The sequence below is a fragment of the Cicer arietinum genome, chromosome 5 (assembly GCF_000331145.2).
Source record: "Cicer arietinum cultivar CDC Frontier isolate Library 1 chromosome 5, Cicar.CDCFrontier_v2.0, whole genome shotgun sequence".
Classification (NCBI taxonomy): domain Eukaryota; kingdom Viridiplantae; phylum Streptophyta; class Magnoliopsida; order Fabales; family Fabaceae; genus Cicer; species Cicer arietinum.
Genome location: NC_021164.2, coordinates 56333795 through 56359671, shown reverse-complemented (window position 1 = coordinate 56359671; position 25877 = coordinate 56333795). Strand labels below are relative to the sequence as shown.

The following is a 25877-nucleotide window of genomic DNA, read 5'->3' as shown; positions in this document are numbered from 1 at the left end:
CAAAACATAATATGCAAACCATAACTTGTCAAAAACAAATAAGCAACCCATAAAGTTGGCAAATAGTATAGTTTTCTTGTGTGTCGTAATGAATGATTTATTTGATTTTTTTTATATTTATTAAGAAATATGTATATATAAAATTAAACAATATTATTTTTTATAAAATTATTTTTGTTAAGTGTTGATCCATTATCACTATCATAAATTTACAAATTTACAATAAAATATATTATATTAAAAGTAGTGTAAGTAGTATTAATTAAATAATATAATTAAAAAAATATAGTAAAAATAAAATAAGATTTTTTTATAAAAAAAATGAGTATCTCATAGTGAGATGGAGAGAGTATTAAATTAAACACATGGACTTTAATTAAGGATGAACTCCCATATCCATTTCATATTCATAATAATATAATGGGAAAATGGCAATTTAAAGTTCAATTGAAATAATATTAGATATTAATTTTTATTGCAATTGCAGCATTAATGTTATGTCTAATTTTACTTTTATTTGAGCTAAGTTTCATATAGCTAAAATTAGACCGACAAATTTTATTTACTTTTGGTTACGGTTGGAGGACAATTAAAAATAAAAGATGGTATAACTTCTACGATTTATATTTCCAACTAAAACATGATTCAATCTCTTGTTACTTTTGTACCTCAAAGTTTCTAAATGTTTGACCATTGTTACTTAAATTTCTATAAGTTTATTTATAATAGATAAAAATGTAGTTCTTAAGAATCTATAAATACAAATTTGGTGAGTAAGTAATGTTATATCTTTTTAAAGTTAAATAATGTTTTAAAAACCGAGTCAAATTAGATGGTTCAATTGTGAGGGATCTTTTTCCTTCCATCAAAAAACCTAATTCCCAATTCATAAATAATTTCTAATTTATCTGTTTTATTTTTTAAATAATAATTAAAAAGATTTAATAAGGTGGTTGGTTTAAAGTTTTGATCAGTCCGGATTACTGATATTAATCATAGACTTCACTGTAAGTATTTTATGTTCACTTCAACGAAAAAAAAATTGATAAGAGAGTAAATTAAAATCATATAGTCAATTCCAAAAATAAAATCGTTTGCAATGAATATAATCAAGGTGACTCTAAAATTGCTAGACTAAAATCATATTTAAGTATTGTTGTTAATTATTAGTTTATATTTAGTAAAAAAACACTTAAGTCTCAATATAATAAATATTAATATTGTTTGTTTTGATATTATGAATCAAATTTGAATTTAGGACTTCATAATTTTCGAAAATAATGTCTAAATGTTATAAGTAATTCTAGTCAATGTACGTAATTTAAAATTGGTGTTGTTGTTTTTTATGAATTATATATATTTTAATTTAAAAAAATTAAAATTTAAAAAAGAATCGCATAAGAAAGTGGACTTTGAAAACCCGAACTTTATAAAGGAAGTCGTCATTTGCAAAGACGATTTATAACCAATAGAAAAATGTATTTTAATATAGTTTTCAAAAAAGAGTAATTTGGTATTTTTGTATTGAAATAAGGGGTATTGAAAATAAAAAAACCACAACTCTCTCCTATTTTTTCTCTTAATCTATTAAATAAAAAATAATATATTATTTAACAACTCTCTCTTATTTTATATATAAATTATCAACTTACTTCTTTTTTGTTAACAACTTCTACCTATTTTTTTCTCAATAAAAATAGAATAAAGTTGTTAATGTATTTACGAAATGAGAGAAAGTTGTTAATATATCTACAAATTAGGAGGAAATTGTTAAAATAATATAATTAAAAAAAAAGTTACATAAAAAATTTACTAGTATATAAATTTAAATGTATGATACAACGAAACGAATAATTTTTAATTAAAATGAGATATAGAAGAAAAATACCCCAATTAATCATTTGTTATTGACAACTTATTGAAGAAAAAAAAATCTTAAAATATCTTACTATATAAATTTCAATATAGAGTACAATACATAATTTTTTGAAAAGAAAAATATCCACAAATTTATCATAGACAAAAAAAGTTGAATTTCTTTTATATCTCATTTTTATTTAAAATTTTCTATTATACTAAATTTATATACAAAATGTCATACTTTGTTTTAACCTTTCAGATGACACAACAAGATGATGCGATCACATGATATATATATATATATATATATATATATATATATATAATATTTTGCAGTATGCGGTTATCTGTTGTGATTTTATTTTTTATAACAAATAATTAATCATTAATTTAATAAATAAAAAATAATTAAAAAACTAAATTATATAAAAAATAGGCTAAATTACATCTGTGGTCCCTTAACTTAATTTCAGGTAACGTTTTAGTCCTTTATTTTTTTTCTTCTCGATTTAGTCATTTATTTATAACAATATCAAATAAAGTATGAAAATATGAGTTTATTTGAAGATTTGCGTTACGAATTTGATTAAAATTGTATTATATTGAAGAATATAATTAATTTTATTAGTTTTGATTTAAATTTTTTTTGAATTTTTGTATAAAAAAGGACAACATTGTTGAAATTTTAAAACATAAAATATCAAATTGTCACTTAAAATTAAAATAAAGGACCAAGTCGAAAAAAAAAAGATAAATGACTAAAACATTACCTGAAATTAAGTTAATGGACCACAGATGTAATTTAGCCTCAAAAATACAAAGTTAATTCAGTTAAGTAGATGTGACAGAACAAATAAAGCTGTTTTAACAACTCCCCTCTAATTTCTCTTTTGTTGTTGCAAAATTGATATGGTATCACAAGAAGAAATAGGAAATATTTATTAAAATAATTTAATACTTTATTAGTTTGAGCACATCAATTTAATTATATTATTTAAATATATTTTGTTTGATTTTATTAATATAATTTGATTACAATTAATTATTTATTATAAAAAAAATGATAATAGATAATTGCATCTTCAGGATGCGACCTTTTGTCGAAGAAAAAAAAAATTCTTCAAGAGGTAATGCGACGACCTAAAATTGAAAAAAAGTATTGTTTTATATATAAATTACGATAATGGAGAATTTTGATAAGTAAGAGAATATAAAAGTAAAATATCTAAAATATAATTTTTAATATACTCAAAATTAATATTATGAAATAATATTAATGAATTATGTTTGAAATATATGTAATATTAAAATAAATTTTAAAAATTGAATTTAAAATCTGACTGATTTGTGCATTTTTCATAAAAAGTATTTAAACATATTTAATAATATTTAATTTTATGCAATTTTTAATTTTTAAATCTTTTTATAAATTATTATAGAGTTCTATTTGAGTTTAATGTATGTATATAAATGATAAGAAGTCTCTTTTAAACTTTAATATTGAATTTAATTTATTTCTACAAAACAATTTATGAAGTGAAAGTTGTTTTTTTTTATAAATTATCATAAAATTTTATCTATGAATATCCTTTCCAATAGAATTTGAATTTTTTTCCAATAAAGACTCCTATTTTAAATAAAGTATAAGGTTTTTAATTGACTCAATAACGTATCACGCTAATACAAGTTATCACGGTAATACAAGTTTTCTTCCAAAATTAAAGCGCACAATACTTTTGTTTAGACTTTCGATGAGTTAATTTACTTCTAATTTGATGTATTTAAAATCATCACGACTTAAACAAATATAAATGATAAATAAAATTGACATTTTAAGCACTCCAATCAATTTATGTGTTGTCTACTAAAATTCCGTAATCAGTATATATTTTCCATAATTAGTACATATTCATACTTATGGAGTTGTATGATTGTTCCACTCCACATAAGCCATATGTTTAAGCCACAGAAATTCAGCCATTAGGGGTGTCTTACATATCTGACATCTTATAAGAAGTTGTCATAGATTCGCTCAATAAAGTATAATAAAATAAAGAAAAAGGTATAAATGGTAATTATTTAATGAAAACCTTGTATTGTTGTTGTTAATGTATACTTTTTCGTTTTAAAAATAATTAAAACATTTAATCATATCATAATATTAAAAAAAGTTTATAAATAAAAAAGAAGAAATATAATTTTTTATCAAAAATTTATTAGATATTAATAATTATCAATATTATAAATATAAGATATTAAATTGAAAATAGTTAAATTAAATTAATATCAATTAAATGATATAATTAAAATAAAGTATTTTGAAAATTGAGAGAATTAAATATTGTAAAATATTTATTTTAGTTAATTATAGAAAAAAATAAATAAATAATTAAATGTTAATCACAACTAGGGATGATAATAGGCTAGACAGTCTGATAGGGGCCTATAGTCTGACCTACTTATGGTCTGACCTACTTATGGCCTAGCCTGACTTATTTAATAAAAAGGCTAGGCTCAGACCATTTTTAAAGCCTATTTATTTAAATAGGTCAGGCTCAGGCTTATAAAAAAGCCTATTAGACCTGACAGACCAACCTATATATATTTTATTATTTATTCATATTATTTTATTATTATTATATTAATAATATTATTTCCTATTTTAAATTTTATCAAGCAATTACTCAGTAAACATTCTATATTCAGTAGTTGTTCCATATTCGATAGGATTTCATATTTGGTATGCATTTCATATTTGGTAGCTGTTCAATTAGTCAATCACTCAGTAGTCTTCCATATTCGATAGCATTCCATATTTGGTATGCATTTCATATTTGATAGCTGTTCAATTAGTCAATCAATCAATAGTCTTCCATATTTGTTTAAGAGGTAATAATGAGTATGTTTGTTTTTTTTTAAAAAAAAATTTATTATTTGACAAAAAAAATTATTTTTTAGAGTTTAAAGGATGTTTGTTTCATATTTTTTAAAAATTATTTTAAATATGCTTCCAGGTCAGGCCAGACTTTTAAAAATGCCAGACCAGACCGAAAAAAAAGCCTATGATAGGCCGTAGGCCAGGCTTAGGCCTAATAAATAAATCTTAAGCCAGACATTTCAAAGCTTGGCCTGATCTATTCCCACCTCTAATCACAACAGAGATGATAATATATTAACGTCATTTTCATTACTTAAATTTTAAATGCCACATTTGATTTTTCTTTATTTTATTTAAATTAATATAAGTGATTAATTTATTTTAAGCATAAAGACCAAAAAGACCCTTACTTATATTTTGAATATGTATGTGAATCTGAAATAGATTTTGAAATGATATTTAAACGTTGGAAAACATATTCCAGCGTGGCATAGTAATTAGTATTATTTGTTTTTACGGTAGTTACTCTATGGTGTTATATATAGGTTACCCCATGTGTACTAGAAGAATTAATCAACATCTAGGTCTTGTACTCATTTTACAGCTAGCTATAATAATAATATTTCCCCTTTTTCTTAGCCTCCAACCACAACAGCATTGTTAGCAGAGTGAGGAACAACAACAACAACAATGGTGGTTAAAGAACCTGAATCTCTGTTACATGTTGGAAATGCTGTTTTTGATGAGAAAATACACCAACAACCTTATACTCATTTCGATCCAAGTGCTCCTCCACCTTTTAAGATTGCAGAAATTCGTGCTGCAATTCCAAAACATTGTTGGGTCAAAAATCCATGGAGGTCTCTTAGTTACCTTCTTAGAGATTTCTTCATTATCACTACATTCATAGCTGCTGCTATTCATTTCAATTCTTGGTTCTTTTGGCCAATCTATTGGGTTGCTCAAGGAACAATGTTTTGGGCTCTTTTTGTTCTTGGACATGATTGGTAATTTATAAATTCATCATTTCAATTTATTTTTTATTTATTTTATGTTTTGCATTTTTATTTAATTGTTTTGAATCTTATGATTTATTATTATGTTTTTTTTTTTTGGTTTTTGTGTTTATGAATTGAACAGTGGCCATGGAAGCTTTTCCAATAGTCCTAAGTTGAATAGTTTTGTGGGCCATATCTTGCACTCATCAATTCTTGTACCATACCATGGATGGTCTGTTTTTTTAATTTGATTCTCTCTTTTTTATATTCTTTTCTTGTTCATTTTATCTTTTATATTCTTTTTTTTTTTTAATATCAAATTTTTAAATCTGATTTGAGTCCATACAACCATGTGATTTGATTTTGTAGGAGAATCAGCCATAGAACTCACCATCAAAACCATGGACATGTTGAGAAAGATGAATCATGGGTTCCTGTATGTAGATATATTTTTTAATTTTTTTTTTTTATTTCAATTGTAAATCTAAAGATGTAAAAATTAAATGTCTTTGTTTAATGTCTCAGCTTACAGAGAAGATGTACAAGAATTTAGACAACATGACAAAAACAATGAGATTTACTTCTCCTTTTCCAATCTTTGCATACCCTTTTTATTTGGTAAGAGATTATTTACAACATTACTGTTATTAATTTGTTCTATATAATACATAGTTAAAATTATATCTTATTATTATTTATTTGAACCACATTTCAGTGGAATAGAAGCCCTGGCAAGGAAGGTTCACACTTCAATCCTTACAGCCAATTGTTCACACCAAGTGAAAGAAAAGATGTGTTAACTTCAACTCTTTGTTGGGGTATCATGTTTTGTGTGCTTATTTATTTATCCTTAATAAAGGGTCCAATTTCTATGTTCAAACTCTATGGAGTTCCATATTGGGTAATTAAATCTCACTTTTGACATTTTCTTTTGTTATTTAACACTTGTTCAATAGTTATACAAATACTAACAACTTGTTTGAATGTGTTTTTATTAGATCTTCATCATGTGGCTAGACTTTGTCACATATATGCATCACCATGGTTACAAACAGAAACTACCCTGGTATCGTGGCAAGGTAATAGAAAAATATTAATACTCTGTTTCTTCAATTTTTTGTCACTGTTTTGTTGGCTGTTTTATGCGATGAAATAGAATCTCAAAAAGCCAAAGGAATAGGGCTTAGTTAGTTTGAGATTTTTATTTTTAGTTTGAGACTTTTATTTATTTTTATTTTTTTGTATATTATTTATTTTTTTGTACCTAGTTTTACAAATAATTATAAACTGCCTTTTTTTTCAACATTTCATTACTAATTTCAAAATATTTACATAAAACAGTAAAAAAAAATCATTGTTTTCTTCTTTATGTTAATATTTTTAAACTAAAAAACAAAGTGAAAAATTTCATTTTTGTTGTTGGTTATAAAAATAATCTTCAATTCGAGTTCAAACAAAATGAACTTTCTTGTTTTTTGATATATGGAATGTGAATCTACCTTTATTGTCATAAAGTTACACACCGACTTATAATTGAAAATCTCTACATGTACATTTAAAGTAAAGATATCCGAGTAAGAATAATTTTTAGTCGGTTTAAGATATTTTGAGATCTGAAATGTTTTTAAAGTTTAAAAATAGTATTTTAGTAAAATTTATTAAGTTTTTTGAAAAATTATTTTTAGACATTTTAAAATGAAAATTATTTATTAAATTAAAATGTTTTTGTACAATATTTTTTTCAGTAAATAATATTAATTTTAAAAAATTATTATTTTTATACGAATATAAATAAATACAGATTCCCATTTAATACGAATATAAATGATATTACTTTTGAAACATAGATAACATATTTATATACAATTTTTGTGGTACCAAAAAGAATGTAGGAACTTGTTCCGTGAATATGAATTGATGGTATGATATGATAACTTTACAGGAATGGGACTATCTAAGGGGTGGTCTAACAACAGTGGATCGTGACTATGGTTGGGTTAACAACATTCATCATGATATTGGCACCCATGTTATTCATCATCTTTTTCCTCAAATTCCCCATTATCATTTGGTTGAAGCGGTACTTTCTCTCACTTCATTTTCCCTTTTTATACCTATTTTTAATCTTCAAATGTTTATAAAAATTTACTTTCTAATTTGCAACTATATATTTTACAAAATATAATAAAATAAAATACCCTTTCAAGTGTACATGCGAGGTGGGAAAAGAGGTCCCCTTCTCTCTTTACTTTCTCATTAACAATGGGGCAAAAGGCCTCGAATAATCAAAAATATAAAAAGTAAGGCCCACAATTTAACTTTGATAGTGGCCTTAGGAGAAGTGGAATGTGACTACTCACTAACTTTGTCCTTAATGTTTAGGGATTCAAATCCTAGAGTTAACTCCACAGTTATATGTTTGTTTCATTTATTTATGATTGTTAAAGTCCCAAAAATAGCCTTCACTATCAAATGCAAAAAGAAGGAAAATTCAAAAATAAATTATTAATTTTTGTGGCTGCTGGGATTCGAGCCCAGGTCTCCACGGCCACAACGTGGAATTCTCACCACTAAACTACAGCCACATTTGTGTTATCTTCTGAAGCAAATCCAATGAAATTCAATTTTTCTTAACAAACATTATTCAAAAACTAAGATTATTCAAAAACATTATTAAAACAGGGGTGTTAATAGTAACACAAAAATAAACATTTTTTTTTTCCATTGTAACTAAAAGTTATGTTTTTGTTTGAAACTAATTTCAGACACAAGCAGCAAAGCCAGTACTTGGAAATTATTATCGTGAGCCAGAGAAATCTGGGCCGTTCCCATTCCATCTATTAAAGTACTTCCAGCAAAGCATGAGCCAGGACCACTTCGTAAGCGATTCCGGAGACATCGTGTTCTACCAAACAGATCCTAAGCTCCACGAAAATACTTGGACCAAGTCTGAGTAACATTTTTGTGCTCAATTTATTTGTGCCGTTCAAATATTTCTTAACTTACTTACAATGTTTTACCATAGCTCACCGAATGAATTAGGTGATTGATATCTATAAGATTTTGTTTATTATGCATGTTAGAAATGCACTTATTTTTCAATAATCCATTATTTTTGAAGTTACTTTTATAAAATGCTTATATTTCTCTATATTCATCAATTAGGTGGTTTGACATGTAATCGTTCCTAGAAAATTAATGGTCTTGTAATGAGAATATAGAAGGGGATTTTATTATATGTATTGTAAGAGTGAAAAATAAAATGTAATTGTTTGATTTTAACAAACAATGTAAGGCTGATTATTGGTCACGATCCGGTTTTGGTTGAAAGTGGCCCAACCAAAAATAATAAGTGAGAGAAATAAATACAAAAAATGATTGCATTTTAGTTCAAAAATTTCTCTTTAGAACTTCATCATGATTGTTTTTGAAAGAATTAAGTGATAAACATTTAGTTTATTTTTGAACATAAAAGACAAATTTGCATAAAATTAAATGCATTGTTAGTAAGTGCAAAACCAAAATAAGAGAGTAAAGTACACATAACAGATGCACAAAGCAATTTATAATATTTTATTAACATGTAGCTATATCTAATTTATTTCCTACTAGGAATTTTTTTGCACTATTCAAATATCCTACACAACCTTGTGAGTATTTTTTGGCTGTCACTCAAACTATACTTAAAAATGACACAACCATGTTAAACTTCTCCCCTAGTCTATACTGGACGATTATTTACAAGAGGTCATATCTGAAGATTGATGAGCCCAAAAATGATTATTTTGAAGAACTGTATAGTTGGGCCTTAGAAGTCATGGCCCAAAATACATATGTTGATAATATATGAATTTACTATCAAGAGTATAAAAAAGAATATAACTTTGAATTTGAATTGAGAGTACAATTTATTTTTTAGTTTTATTATGTGCTTTCTTTTTCTTTAGTTGAAATTTGCTTTGGTTTAGCAATGATGATGCTTAATTTAAAACCATCGATCGGAAATAATAATTAATAAGTATTCAGTTTAATAAATAATAGAATAGACTATAGTTTGTTGGAAACCAAGACCGATCTTGGTTTGTGATTGAAAAACGAAGATCGATCTTCGTATCCAGTTTTGTGTAATTCATGTTAGTTGATTGTATGTAGCCAACTAATTAACTAACCACTTAGTTAGTTAGTTAAGAAGTAGTTAGTCAGAAACAATGTAATAAAGGCTATGTATAAATAGCATACTCACATCAATAAACAACAATCTATTCAATTCATTCTTCCCTCTTGCTTAGTTTTCAGTTTTCATTCAAACAAATTTAAAACGCCAACAAGTGGTATCAAGAGCAAGGTTTCGATCCCAAAGAGTGAAAACACGAGTGAAGTGTGAGGATCAAACACGAGTGTAGTGATGATGGGTTCAAATGCATACAATGGAAATTTTCCTGCCCACATGCCACATTTTGATGGAAAAGAATGAGATAGATGGAGAGTGCATATTCAAGCATTGTTTGGATTCCAAGAAGTGTTGGAAATCATAGAGAAAGGACTTGAAGATCTGGGAGCCAATCTAACAGAGGAACAAAGATCAAGATTCAAAGAAAACAAGAAGAAAGATTGCAAGACCATCTTTATTCTTCACCAATGCCTTGACACGGCCAAATTTGACAAAATTTCTGATGCAAAAAGTGCAAAAGAAGCATAGGACATTTTGGAGAAGTGTTATTCTGGTAGAACCAAAGTCAAGAAAGTGAAATTGTAGACCTTACAAAATCAGTTCGAAGTGTTGCAGATGGAGGAACAAGATAAGGTTTCAGATTTGATTTCAAGATTGAGGAACATCACAAATCAGATGGCTAGCTGTGGAGAGAAGTTGTCTGAACAGAAATTGTGTGAAAAGATCTAGAGATCATTGCATCCCAGGTTCGACTATGTTGTGTGCGCAATTGAAAAATCTAAAGATATTTCTGCATTGAGTCTTGAAGAGTTGCAGGGAACTCTAGAAGCAAGAGAGTTGAGAATGGATGAAAGGAGTGGGGGAAATTTTGGAAATCAGGCATTGGTAGCATATGCCATTAAGAGGGGAGACCAGAAAAAGAAATGGAGGAAGAACAAATTCAAGAAACCTGAAGATAAGTCTGAATCTTCATCAAAAGGAGGAAATTCGAGTGGTAAATCATAAGGAAATTCTAGAAACTTTGACAAGAAGAAGGTGAAATGCTACAACTGTGAGAAGTTTGGACATTTTGTAGATGAATGTTGGGCTGGAAAATGAGGGAAACAGAAGAATAAAGGAGAAGATGAAGCATGTGCTGCTCAAGAATGTTCTTCATTAGACTCAGATACAGTCTTGCTGTTGGCTACCACAAACGAAGAACGATCTTCGTTTTCAGCCACATGCGAAGAACAATTTTTAGCCATAGACAAAGAACAATCTTCGTTTTCAGAAACAATCTTGTTAATGGCAACCACAAACGAATAACATTCTCCATCCCAGGTATGGTTCTTTGATACTGGTTGTTCCAATCACATGACAAGTCATAAAGAATGGTTGGTAGATATTGATAAATCAAGAAGGAGTAAAATAAGGTTTGCTGATGATAGAACCTTGGAAGTTGAGGGAACTGGCAACATGGTGATTAAAAGAAGAAATGGGTAGACAGTAATGATAGAGAATGTACTGTATGTGCCAAGAATGAAGAGCAATTTGTTGAGCATTGGGCAGCTAATTCAAAGGGTTTTCAAGTGATCATGAAGAATGATGCATTAGAAATGTATGATGGGTAGAAGAATATGATACTCAATGCTCCTCTTTCAAAGAACAAAACCTTTATCATCAACATACAAGCTGCTGATATCCAATGTTTGAGCGCAACAAGTCTAATTGATGAAAGCTGGTTGTGGCATTCAAGATTTGGCTATCTTAACTTCAGAAGCTTGCAGCAACTAGGAGTTAAGAAGATGGTGAAATGAATTCCTATGGTTGATGTTCCTGAGAAGGTGTGTGAAGTATGTATGGCAGACAAACAACCAAAAAATTCCTTCCAATCACAAGTGCGAGCAAGAGCGGAGAAGGTTCTTAGAGTGATTCATATTGACATATGTGGACCATTTTAAGTGCCATCATTAGGAGGTAATAAGTACTTCATAACTTTTGTTGATGAATTTAGTAGAATGTTGTGGATCTATTTGATTAAAACCAAAGATGAAGCATTGGAAACATTCAAAAAATTTAAAATGAAAATGGAGAAACAAAGTGGAAAATCCATCAAGGTGTTAAGAACAAATGGAGGAGGATAATATACTTCACACGAATTCAAGGATTTTTGTATCAATAGTGGAATTGAACATGAGGTAACATCTCCCTACACGCCTCAACACAATGGTCTAGCTGAAAGGATAAATTGAACCATTCTAGACATGACTAGAAGCATGATAAAGAGAAGGGACTGCCACTTAAGTTCTGGGGAGAAGCTGCATCAACTTCTGTCTATATTCTGAATAAATGTCCAACAAAGAAAAAGGAGAAAGTACCAGAAGAGATATGGAGTGGAAGAAAACCAGCAGTGGGACATTTAAGAATATTTGGTGCACTATGTTTCAAACATGTACCAGACCAGAAGAGAAGGAAGTTTCAAGACAAAAGTGAAGCAATGATCTTGATAGGATATCATCCAACAAGTTCCTACAAACTGTATGATCCCATCAGAGGCAAGGTGGTGATCAGTAGGGATGCCAAGATTGTTGAACATGAGAGCTGGAACTGGAAACAAAAGCAAATTGACAGCAGCCAACACTTGGACTGGGAGCAAGCAACTAGCAGCCCAAACCGACCTTCACAAGTTCCTTTGCAATTACAGAATGAGCAGCATATCAGCGAAAATAGAGATGAAGAGGGAACTGAAGCAAACAGATCTCAAAGAACAAGAAAGCCACCAACTCATTTACAAGAGTTTGAAGTGTACAATGATAGTGAAGTTGACAACAGTGGAGATTTAGTGCATTTTTCCCTATTTGCTGATGCAGAACCTTTAAATATTGAAGAGGCATTAAAGAAAGCAATGGTGGAAGAGATCAATGGAATTGAGAAGAATCAAACATGGTACTTGACAAATTTGCCTCCAAAACAGAAACATATTAGAGTAAAGTGGGTCTACAAATTGAAGCTGAATCCAAATGGAACAATTGCTAAGTATAAAGCTAGATTAGTTGCCAAAGGATTCCTGCAAAGAGCAGACATAGACTACTCTGAAGTGTTTGCTGCAGTGGCCAAAGTTGAGATAATCAGGCTAGTGATAGCACTAGCATGTGCTAGGGGATGGCTTATGTGGCAGCTTGATGTAAAATCTGCATTTCTGAATGGATGGCTGGAAGAAGAGGTGTATGTCTCTCAACCATCAGGTTTTGTGATTAAGGGAAAAGAGGATAAAGTACTCAGATTGAGGAAAGCTCTATATGGTTTGAAGCAAGCACCAATGGCTTGGAACAAAAGAATTGATGCATTTTTAATTGGCATTGGATTCATCAAATGCACAGTGGAATATGGAGTTTATATGAAGCATTCTACACTGAATGGAGAGCCTGCAATGATCTTGTTGTGCCTATATGTTGATGACTTATTGGTAACTGGCAGCAGCAACAAAGCGATTATAGAATTCAAAGGAATCATGAAGGATGAATTCGAAATGACAAACTTGGGAAAATTGAGCTACTTTATGGGAATGGAGTTTGCTGAAACTGAAGAAGGTTTACTGATGCATCATAAGAAGTATGCTAGAGAATTTCTGAGAAGGTTCAATATGGCTAATTGCAACCCTACAACCATTCCAATGGAGATCAATGGAAAGCTGGAAATTGAAACTGAAGAGGAGCTGGCTGATTCGACCTTATTCAAACAAGTTGTTGGTTCACTAAGATACATGTGCAATACAAGGCCTGACATCTGCAATAGTTTGGGAGTGGTAAGCAGATTCATGGAGAGACCAAAGCACACTCATTGGCTGGCAGTGAAAAGAATCATGAGATATGTCCAAGGCACAATTGGGCATGGCATTATATTTGCAACAGATTTGAACAATAAAAATGAAGACTTAGTGGGATACTCAGATTCAGATTGGTGTGGAGACAAGAATGATAGAAGGAGCACTTTAGTGTATGTGTTCAAATTCATGAAATCACCAATAGCATGGAGATCAAAGAAGCAACCTGCGATAGCACTATCATCATGCAAAGCAGCGTATATTGCTGGCAGCTATGCAGCCTGCCAATCATTGTGGTTAGAATCATTAATAACTGAGTTGAAGATTGGAATTTGCAGGTCAATTCCATTGTTGATTGACAACATTTCAACAATAAATCTGGCAAAGAACCCTGTGTCTCATGGAAGAAGCAAACTCATTGAGACAAGGTTTCACTTCTTAAGAGATCAAGTTGGAAGAAGCAAATTGAGGCTCATTTATTGTCAAACTGAAGTTCAACTTGCTAATATAATGACCAAGGCCTTGAGGACCAGTAGATTTGAAGAGCTGAGAAGATTGCTAAGTGTAAAATCACTTAGAAACTTGAATTAAGGGAAAGTGTTGGAAACCAAGATCGATCTTGGTCTGTGATTGGAAAATGAAGATCGATTTTCGTATCCAGTTTTGTGTAATTCAAGTTAGTTGATTGTATGTAACCAACTAATTAACTAACCACTTAGTTAGTTAGTTAGTCAAGAAGTAGTTAGTCAGAAACAATGTAATAGAGGCTATGTATAAATAGCATACTCACATCAATAAACAACAATCTATTCAATTCATTCTTCCCTATTGCTTAGTTTCCAGTTTTCATTCAAACAAATTGAAAATGCCAACAAGTTTTATGTTCACATTTTTTGTGTGTCTCGAGAAATAATAGCAGAGGGTCCCATACTATTTATCATTTGTACACTTTTAATTAAGATTGGATACTATTACACACAAAGAGTACACGTCTATTAAATTCACGTTTTTGCATGGCAATATTATATTCATGTTAATCATTGACTAATCTCCTATGTTGATCTAGCTAACTCTAGATTGATATTGGTAGAAAAACCACATACTAGTCTACAAAGATAAGAGTCTCGTCAATATGACTTAGTATTCAATAAAAGTGTCTCAGTGATACCCCTCTTTTACCTAAAATCTTCCTCAACCTTTTACTTTGATTCTTTCGCTACACAATTCCCATTCATATCTTACCAATATGAATCACATACATGGGTGGGCTCATAAAACCATTTTCCACAATTTTTATTTTTTTTATAATTAAATGCCCAATATTACTCTTGTTTAAAAAGTTAAAAGATTGTTTTGGTTTCAAAATGATAAATAATTTTTTTAAAACTACAAATTAAGTTAAAGAATCTCACTTACCACTTTGTGATTAAATTTCTTTATTCCTCGTCCAAATGGACGGAACTCATCAACACTTTTTATTTTTATTTGTTTTTTTGTTATAATTAATTAGGTGTGGGCTCACTTGTGGAGTGACTCAATCAACACAAGTATCGAAAGATAATACATTAAAGAAAAAGTTATAAGATAATTTTTCACCAGCATAATAATAAATATTCTTAATTCTAAAAATATTAGAGAATAACAAAACAAAAGTTACTCTTATTTTTAAAGTAGTCATTGCCTTAATCCTTTTCTCCTTCTTCTTAACTCTTTATCTATTAGAGATATGTGATTAAAGGTTACTTTTTTATATAAAATTACCTCTCAAACTCATTTTTTCTCCTTTTAATTAAATAAATGTTTTTTTTTTATAGATTTCGCGGCCTAAAATTTCGAGTTTTTCTCGAATTTAATGGAGTCGCCACCAAAATTTATTTTAAAATAGGAAAAATATTGGGAAACCCTTAAAAATATAAAAAATGGCATTTGAAACCAGATTTTGAGTTCGGGAGTCGATTATGCGTAGGGAAGGTATTAGCACCCTACGACATCCGTTAAAATACGGTTACCTTTAATTAATTGTGCAAAATTATATCAACTTAAATATATTTATTTTTCTTTATTATTAAATATGAATATAAATTGTTTTTTATAAATGTGATTTTTGAGATAAAAGTGTGTGAAAAAAAAGGAGTGGAAAAAAAATGTTTTTATTAGTGTGCTTGACAAGAGTGTGATCTTGCTCCTACGTATCTCCCGGTGCGATGGAGAAATCAAAGCTACGTAGTTCTTGGTAGAAAATGTGAATGTGTTGATTGCTTTTAAATAAAATGTTTTTTGTTATTTTAAAAAAAATTAATTTTGATAAACATAAAGAAATAAACTTGCTTGATTTGAATAATGATCTTAAAATATGAATTTTAAGACGATCGAATTGTACCACTCGTGTCTCAAAATTCAAGGAGTAAAAAGATGTCACATCTAATTTAATCCTCTTAAGAATATTTTATTTTTTATTTTTAAATTGAATTTCAAAACAAACAAATAGTTTAATTTGTATCTTAACAACTCCAAGATTAAATAATAATAATGTAATAATAATAATAATTAAATAAATTTTTTTTTAAAAGGATAAGTTTTAGAGTTATCAAAATATATAATTTGTATTATGTAACTCCGAGATTAAAAGATTTTAATTAACTTTAAATAATTTTTATGATTTATTTGTTTATGAATTTTTAATAATAATATAATAATAATAATAATAATAATAATAATAACTAAATAAATTTTTTTTAAAATTAAGTTTTAGAGTTATCAAAATATATAATTTGTATTATGTAACTCCGAGGTTAAAAGATTTTAATTAACTTTAAATAATTTTTATGATTAATTTGTTTATGAATTTTTAGTTTATTAATTTATTTGTGATTATGAGATTTAGAACCATCAAATTGTCACAATTTGTGTTCTAATAACTCAAAAATTAAAAAGATGTCACATCTAATTAACCTTACAATATTTGATTATAGTTTTATCTTTACCCTTTTAAAATAAAAAAATTATATATCTAATCACCCTTTCAATATTTAATATCGTTCATAAATAAAATAAATTAGGTTTATTACTAATTAATTACCTTCATTATTATTTATAAAAATATAGTTATTTTTCATGCATTAATTTCTAATTAATAGGAAAAGTACACGTATGAATAAAATCACAAGCCAACTCATAACAAGTTGGCACACAAGCAAGGCATGCATCACGAATCAAACTGGCAACAGGCTTGGCGTAAGATGATATTTCAACGCAAGAGTAGGTAAAGTGTGGCATGGCATGAGTAAAAGGTTTAAATCAAAGAAAACAAAACTTTTCAAACACCATAAAAATTTTGCTTCAGATACACATTATATCAACCAAAACAACATTCATATACACAAAAAGATTTCATCTCTCAAATAAATAATCAAATATAAAGTTTGAACAGAATGAAGAAAAATACATGCCTAGTCAGATATTGAAGAGCGGAGCTTCACGTGATGAAGACAGAGACGGTGCATGGTTGTGTGGAGTTGGAATGGCGGTCAAACACTCTATTTCTCTCTGTTTTTTTTTTCTTTTTCTTAATACTCAAAGCTGCCTCCAAAATCCTCTTTGATTTTTTGATCCCAATTTATAGCCTAAATCAGTGAATATCTATGTTCATTAGAAAAATTCGAGCTCTAGATCTTCTATTGTTTCGCACTAATTTTAGTTGGGTTTTACATTGCTTTTGTAACAATTTTTAAACAAAACATAATTAAGGAAATAATTTTTCTCTACCTTTGGTTTATAGGATGTTTATAGAAAGATGAAGAAAATAAAAGAATGTACATTGAGAAGTGAAACAAATGCAAAGAAAATAAAAATGTGTGTTGATTTTGCAAAGGAAGCTGTGCTAGTGTGTGTTTGAGTGTTTGATTGAGTGTTTGATCAGACAAAAAGCAGAAAAGCAGAAGGAGAAACGTGTTTGCAGAGCTGTGCAGGTTGATGGTGTTGTTTGGCTTCATAAAATAAAATGGACATATCAAAAATAAAATAAAACAGTAAAATAATAAATAAATACAAAAGTTAAATGGAATAAAGAAATTAGTAGATTATATTAAGAAAATAAAATAAAACTGTGAAAAAAAATAAAATGAATGAAAATTATTTCGTTGTAATTCACAATTTCCTTTTTTATTTTATTTTATTATTTCATTTTTAGTATATACTCAAATTTGAATCGTAAAATGATGATGTTTAAATTTTTTTTTTAAATGATTGTAAAATATTTATTAAACATATTAGTATATGTTATTCTTATTATTATTTTAAAATGATTTTTAATTAGTCTGACAAAATTGAGGTATTACAGCTGCCCCTATTTAATTATCTTTTATGTGGTAAAAAAAATAATTAAATATAAAGACCTAAATTTTGTAAAAAGTAAATTAATTTAGAATGTAGGAGAAAAATAAAAAATAAAAAAATAATTTGAATTGTAAAAAAAATAATAAAATTGATGATTTAAAAAACGAAAGCATGTAAAAGAAGTTGGTGATTGACAAAAATAAATAAAAAATAATAATAATAAAAAAACATATTATGAGCGACGCAAATAAGAACCATGATCGTCGGGTTGGTTACCGATGCGTAGATCGATATAGTCTTCGGGTTGGTTACCGATGCGTAGATCGATATATAGATAAAATGATCGTCTTCGGAGTGTTTACCGATGTGTTGATCGACATGAATAAAGTGATGATCGTCTTCGAATTGATTACCCGATGCGTAGATCGACATAAATAAAGGGATGATCGTCTTCGGATTGATTACCGATGCGTAGATCGACATAAATAAAGTGATGATCGTCTTCGGATTGATTACCCGATGCGTAGATCGACATAAAATAAAGTGATGATGGTCTTCAGATTGATTACCGATGCGTAAATCGACATAAATAAAGGGATGATCGTCTTCGGATTGATTACTGATGCGTAGATCGACATAAATAAAGGGATGATCGTCTTCGAATTGATTACCGATGTGTAGATCGACAATATAAATAAAGGAATGATCGTCTTCGTATTGATTGCCGATGCGTGTCAATATAAATAAAGGGATGACTACAACAAAACATGAGTTTAGAAGGTAAATAAAAGGAGATAAATTTGTTTTGATTTTTTTTTACTTTTATTTTTAAAAGAAAACATGTATATGGTAATTGCAATGCAAACGTATAATGAATAATGTGACACCAAAGTTGTTGAGTATAAATAAAATATACATATAAGACATGCATGATTAATTCATTATGCATGATATAAAGAGGTTGTTGAGTATATGTAAAATATGAGTGAAGATGCATAAATCATATATGAGTATTTGAAAAAATGTAAGATGTATGCAATCAAGATAGATTCTTGTTTATTTATTTATTTTATTATTTTTTAGTTCCCCGATCCTTATGCGACTTTATACACTTATAAGATTCAATGGATCAACGACGATAACAATCGTTCTTTACATGATGACTCTTGTGTAATCATTTTTCTTGAGGTCAATCAAATGTGCATTATTTAAAATGCTTACCCTTCATTTTTTTTATACACCCACATCTCGTGTTCCCGTGTATATATTTTCAAGCGTCAAAATATTTAAGATATATATTTTTTTTTTTATATTTTCATATATTTCAAATTCCCATATTTATTATCATAAAATAACATTTTTTTAAAAACATTAGAACAAACAACAATGAGACTGAATTTGTTTAGAAATAGTGTAAGACACAACATCGAACAATGATATTGGAAAATGTACATTCATTGCAATAAAACAAATGAGACATGGGTTACAATGTGGTGAGTGTGTTTAGCTTTAGTTGGAGAGACAACAAACGCTAGTCATTCTTGTAATTTAGAACTTCTAAGAATAATAACTGACCCAACTTGAAATGCTTGATTCTTTTGTTATCCCTAACTTTTGTATGGACCGTTTTTCCAAGTTTTCAATCCATCGGAATGCTCTAATTTTTGCCTAGGTCGCCTTTTCAGGTTTTCAACCTAGCGAGCCCAATTTTCTATTTTTTTTAAGCATAATATTTCTTGACTGCATCTGAGTTTACTGGAAGTGGAAGCTCATCTCCATCCATTTCTGCGAGTATTAGAGCTCCCCCAGAGAAAACTTTTTTTACAACATACGGTCCTTCATAGTTCGGAGTCCACTTTCCCCGAGAATTCTTTTTTATGGGCAATATTTTCTTTAACACTAAATCTCCTTCTCGAAACTCTTGAGGACGGACTTTTTTCTCGTAGGCTTTTTTGAGTCTTTTCTGATAAAGCTGACCATGACACAAAGCTATCATTCTTTTTTCTTCTATGAGATTCAATTGGTCATATCGTGATTGAACCCACTCTGCCTCTTCTAGTTTTGTTTCCATCAGGACTTTGATCGAGGGAATTTCAACTTCGATGGGAAGTACCGCTTCCATTCCATACACCAATGAGAAAGGAGTTGCCCCTGTTGAGGTACGAACAGAGGTTCTATAGCCATGTAATGCAATGACCATGACACAAAGCTATAATCTTTTTTCTTCTATGAGATTCAATTGGTCATATCGTGATTGAACCCACTCTGCCTCTTCTAGTTTTTTTTTCCATCAGGACTTTGATCGAGGGAATTTCAACTTCGATGGGAAGTATTGCTTCCATTCCATACACCAATAAGAAAGGAGTTGCCCCTGTTGAGGTACGAACAGAGGTTCTATAGCCATGTAATGCAAAGGGAAGCATTTCATGCCAATCCTTATATGTCTCCACCATCTTCTGTATGATCTTCTTGATATTCTTATTTGCTGCTTCTACAGCCCCATTCATTTTCGGACGATATGGAGAAGAATTATGGTGTTGAATTTTGAAATTATCACACAACTCTTTCATCATCCTTCGTGAACCTCTTGGATAATTTTCTCCGTTTCTGCTTTATCCACACATCTGAGGAGAACCATATCATGATTTCTCTTATAAAGCACATCGCCATTCAAGAAGAAATTCATTGACAATCTTCTTAAAACCCTTTTGTCGTTCTCTGAAATACCCAATGCATATTCCTTATTCTTAACATATGATTTGATATCATAAAACCACGGTTTGCCATCAGACTCTTCTTCTATTGATAAACAATATGCAGGTTTTTCTCTTTGTTGAATTTTTATGATCGGCACGTCCTGATTAGTGCTTACTTTGAACATTGACGAAAAGTGGCTAAGGCGTCAGCTAATTGGTTTTCTTCTTGAGGGATGTGGTGAAAAGTGATCTTCTCGAAGTGTTCTGTCAATTCTTTGATATGGGTGTGATACAGAATCAATTTGGAATCTCGCGTTTCCCACTCTTCTTTCTTCTGATGGATTACCAACAATAAGTCTCCATATACCTCAAGAAATTTTACATTTGATTCGATAGCTGCTTTAATGCCTATAACACATGCTTCATATTCTGCAATATTGTTTGTACAATCAAAACACAACCTAGCCGTAAATGGAGTGAACTGGTGCTCTGGAGAAATCAAAATGGCTCCAATTCCATGCCCTAACGCATTAGAGGCACTATCAAACACCAACCTCCATTTTTCTTTATCAGATGATTCAGTCTCTTTAAATAAAGTCATTATGCCTTCATCGGGGAATTCACACTGCATTGATTGATAATCTTCTACTGGTTGTTGGGCCAAATACTCTTCTAGTGCACTTCCTTTGATAGACTTTCGTGTAACATATACCAAATCGTATTCTGATAACAACATCTTCCAACGAGCAATCCTTCCAGTAAGAGCAGGTTTCTCAAAGATGTACTTAATTGGGTCCATTTTAGACACCAACCAGGTTGTATGACATAACATGTATTGCCTCAACTGACGAGCAGTCCATGCCAATGCGCAACATGTTCGTTCAAGCAGTGAATATATTGTTTCACAACTGGTGAACTTTTTGCTCAAATAATAAATAGCATGTTCTTTCCTACCAGATTCATCATGATGCCCCAGTACACAACCCATTGACTCGTCAAGTACTGTTAAGTACATAATAAGTGGTTTCCCAGGAACATGAGGCACTAGGACGGGAGGTTTTGATAAGTACTGCTTAATCTTTTCGAAAGTTTTTTGACAATTCTCATTCCATTCAACCTTTTGGTCTTTGCGCCACAATTTGAAAATCGGTTCGCATGTAGCAGTGAGATGCGATATAAACCTCGCAATGTAATTCAATCTTCCCAAAAAGCCACGAACTTCTTTTTTCGTGCGTGGAACCGGCATTTCTTGTATTGCTCTTACTTTATCTGGGTCCACTTCTATCTCTTTTTGACTAACGATAAACCCAAGTAACTTGCCTGATCTTACACCAAAAGTGCATTTAGCAGGGTTTAAACGGAGTCTGAACTTCCTTAATCGCTCAAATAACTTTTGAAAATTAACAACATGGTCTTCTTCGGTCTGAGATTTTGCAATCATATCGTCCACGTAAACCTCTATTTCCTTATGCATCATGTCATGAAACAAGGTTACCATTGCTCTTTGATAAGTTGCCCCAACATTCTTCAATCCAAATGGCATCACTTTATAGCAGAAAGTCCCCCATTGTGTGATGAATGTAGTTTTCTCCATATCTTCGGGAGCCATCTTGATTTGATTATACCCTGAGAAACCATCCATGAAGGAGAAAAAGAGTTTTGAGCAGTGCTATCCACCAGGACATCAATATGAGGTAGAGGAAAATCATCTTTAGGACTAGCTTTATTTAAATCCCGATAATCAACGCACATTCGAACCTTTCCATCATTCTTTGGAACTGGTACAATATTAGCCACCCATTGAGGATATTTTGCTACTGCTAAGAAACCATCATCAAATTGCTTTTTGACCTCTTCTCTAATTTTAAGCGACATATCAAGTCTCATCCTTCTCAACTTTTGTTTAATTGGAGTATATTCAGGCTTTAGTGGTAGCTTGTGTTCAACTATGTTAGTATCTAGCCCAGGCATATCCTGATATGACCATGCAAAGACATCCACGTAATCAAATAAAAGTTTAACCAACTTTTCTCGTTCACTTTCTTTCATAGACATACCAGTTTTAACTTCTTTCTTATCATGTTCATTCCCTAAGTTGATCACCTCAACAGGTTCTTGATAGGGTTGGATTATCTTAGCTTCATGTTCAATTAAGCTTTCTAGTTCTGGGAGAAGCTCACAATCGTCTTCACAATCCTCAACAGCGTGATTAATTGGATGCTCAAAATTACAAGGAAGTGTTCTAGCGCTGCTATTTTCAACATATTCATTTTCGACTCTGCATTGTTTAAATTAAGAAAAAAAATTTATATGAATAAGGATTGCCAAAAGAAAGAGAAAAGAGAAAAGAGAAAAAATTGGAGTGTATTCAGGCTTTAGTGGTAGCTTGTGTTCAACTATGTTAGTATCTAGCCCAGGCATATCCTGATATGACCATGCAAAGACATCCACGTAATCAAATAAAAGTTTAACCAACTTTTCTCGTTCACTTTCTTTCATAGACATACCAGTTTTAACTTCTTTCTTATCATGTTCATTCCCTAAGTTGATCACCTCAACAGGTTCTTGATAGGGTTGGATTATCTTAGCTTCATGTTCAATTAAGCTTTCTAGTTCTAGGGAAGACTCACAATCATCTTCATAATCCTCATCAGCGTGATTAATTAGACGTTCAAAATTACAAGAAAGGGTTCTAGTGCTGCCATTTTCAACATATTAATTTTCAACTTTGCATTGTTTAAATTAAGAAAAAAAAATATGAATAAGGATTGCCAAAAAAAGAAAAGAGAAAGATAAAACCAGTTGGAGAATTCAAAAATGCATTTATTTATAATAAGTACGGAATTGAAATACATATGCCCTAGTTAATTATCCTTATAGCCTTGGGCATAGCAAAAGGAGTTAAAAAAAATACATAATTACTTTGAACATGAATTAACAAACACGGGAAACTCGAGGATCTTCCAATTGTTGAGACTAGTGTTTGGAGGACAAAGGTACACTAGCTTGAGGGTGTCATCATCAACATGATCCTCTTCTATAACAGCCACTTGATGAGCATATATTATTCCGGCGCTTTGAAAAGTTTGGTGAATGTCACAAATAGGAATCTTCTGTGAATTCGGTGTCCAGATTTCTTTTTTTCCCTTCGCAGACTTTTCTTCATCAGCTTGAGTAGGTACATATCCCAACCCGTACCTATTGTTCTTTTCTGGTATTTCTATCAACTTCCCCAAATTGAGAAAAACTCCTCCTTCTAACATGGATTTGGTAGACTTCAATGATGTGGTAGATTGTTTTGGTTTTTTTAAACGATATCCTTCACCCATGAAGACAACATTGGCAATTTCTAATGCTTGAAAGGAAGTCTCTTTGGCTTCCTCCATGTCTTCAATGTAGCCTGTAGAAGATAAATGACTTACTATCATATCTTCTTCCCCAGATATTATTACCAGCTAATTGTTCACTATAAACTTTAGCTTTTGATGGAGGGTGGATGTCACTGCTCCAGCAGCATGACTCTATGGTCTCCCTAAAAGACAACTGTACACCGGTTTAATATCCATCACTTGGAAAGTTATCTCAAAGATATGGGGTTCGATTTGAATTGGTAGGTCAATCTCACCAACAACTTGTCTTCTAGATCCATCAAATGCTTTCACCACCAAAGCACTAGGCTTCAAACAGGCTCCCTCAACAAATAGTTTTGACAGTGTTGATTTAGGCATGACATTTAATGATGAACCATTATCTACTAGCACTCGTGCAAGAATATGATCGTGACACCTCATAGAGATGTGCAGTGCCTTATTATGCTCTGTCCCTTCAGCTGGTAATTCATTATCACTAAAACTCAGGCAACTACTAGCAGTGATGTTACCGACAACTCCATCAAACTGATCGACAGTGATATCGTGAGTAACATGGGCTTCGTTTAGAACTTTCATCAGTGCCCTTCTATGTGCTTCAGAATTCAATAACAAGGAGAGAACTGATATCTTGGAAGGGGTCTGATTTAGCTGATCCACCACCTTATATTCACTTTGCTTGACAAACTTCAAAAATTCACTAGCTTCTTCTTCAGACACCGTCTTTTTACTGATCTCTTGTCCTTTTATGGTATGATACATATCTTCTTTTCCTTTTTCTCCATTAACCTCTTTTTTCCTAAGTTGCTCAGGAGTGTATTTCACTTTGCTTGATAAACTTCAAAAATTCATTAGCTTCTTCTTCAGACACCGTCTTTTTGCTGGTCTATTGTCCTTTTATGGAATGATACATATCTTCTTTCCCTTTTTCTCTATGAACCTCCTTTTTCCTAAGTTGTTCAGGAGTGTATACTCGACCACTCTGAGTCATTCCACCAATCCTAGAGATGTTAGTGACACCAGTTCCTTTAGATTCACAATCATCACTTGGTTGATGATCTGCCAAGTGGGATGTGACTTCGTATTTCCACGGTACTGCCTTGGTATTTCCATAAGGAAAAGGGATTGGTGTTTGGACAATTATTGCATTTGGCTTGCTAGGAGTTGACTTAAGATTCTCTTTTTTGTAAAGAATTTCCAATGGTTTTGAGAAAGATATATTATTTTCCACACACGACCCCATGGTGAACACATGACTATCTATTGCATATTGGTCTATCCCATCTTCAATGACATTCACAGAGGAATCCCCGTGGCCCGACAAAGGATTGCTCCCTATGTTGGGACCGTCCTCCTTGAAGGTAAGCCATTTTGCATTAATCAATTCTTGCACTTTAGATTTTAGGGCTTGACAATCTTCAATGGAATGCCCAACGGCTCCTGCATGATATTCACATTTGGAATTTTGATTATACCATTTTGGAAATGGTGGTTCAAGAGGTTTCATTGGTCTTACAACTACCATTGAATTTTGAAGTAAATGGGGCAACAATTGACTCTACGTGACGGGAATTGGATCAAAACGAGTTATCCTTTTTTCTCGGTTCACAGGTGGTCTGTAGTGATTCGAGATTGGGTATTGATTTTGTGGGGAAAATGGGGTAGGTGGTGGTTGATAAAAAGGTGGTCTTGAAGGGTGATATTGAGGGTATGAAGCTTGTGTGGTTGCAGCCACATATGGATAAGGGATGTAAGGAGTTTGTGGTATC

General features: G+C 30.7%; 1 protein-coding gene and 1 non-coding gene across 2 annotated transcripts; one reads left to right on the top strand and one right to left on the bottom strand.

The window, feature by feature from the left end:
• Positions 1–5301: 5301 nt before the first annotated feature.
• Positions 5302–8972, top strand: LOC101502461 (omega-3 fatty acid desaturase, endoplasmic reticulum-like). Its single transcript, XM_004500215.4, has 8 exons — positions 5302–5745; positions 5879–5968; positions 6106–6172; positions 6262–6354; positions 6452–6637; positions 6735–6815; positions 7679–7816; positions 8502–8972. The coding sequence occupies exons 1-8, from the start codon at positions 5429–5431 to the stop codon at positions 8691–8693; spliced, it is 1164 nt and encodes a 387-aa protein (XP_004500272.1). The 5' UTR covers positions 5302–5428; the 3' UTR covers positions 8694–8972.
• TRNAH-GUG (transfer RNA histidin (anticodon GUG)) lies at positions 8250–8321 on the bottom strand. Its single transcript has one exon. It is a non-coding gene; the product is annotated as a tRNA-His (tRNA).
• Positions 8973–25877: the final 16905 nt, after the last annotated feature.

Excerpts from the sequence above, each read along its gene's own strand:
- LOC101502461 (XM_004500215.4), top strand. The coding sequence starts at position 5,429 with ATGGTGGTTAAAGAACCTGAATCTCTGTTACATGTTGGAAATGCTGTT. Across the intron at positions 5,746-5,878 it reads TTTGTTCTTGGACATGATTG|TGGCCATGGAAGCTTTTCCA; the intron begins GTAATTTATAAA and ends TGAATTGAACAG. Across the intron at positions 6,638-6,734 it reads TCTATGGAGTTCCATATTGG|ATCTTCATCATGTGGCTAGA; the intron begins GTAATTAAATCT and ends TGTTTTTATTAG.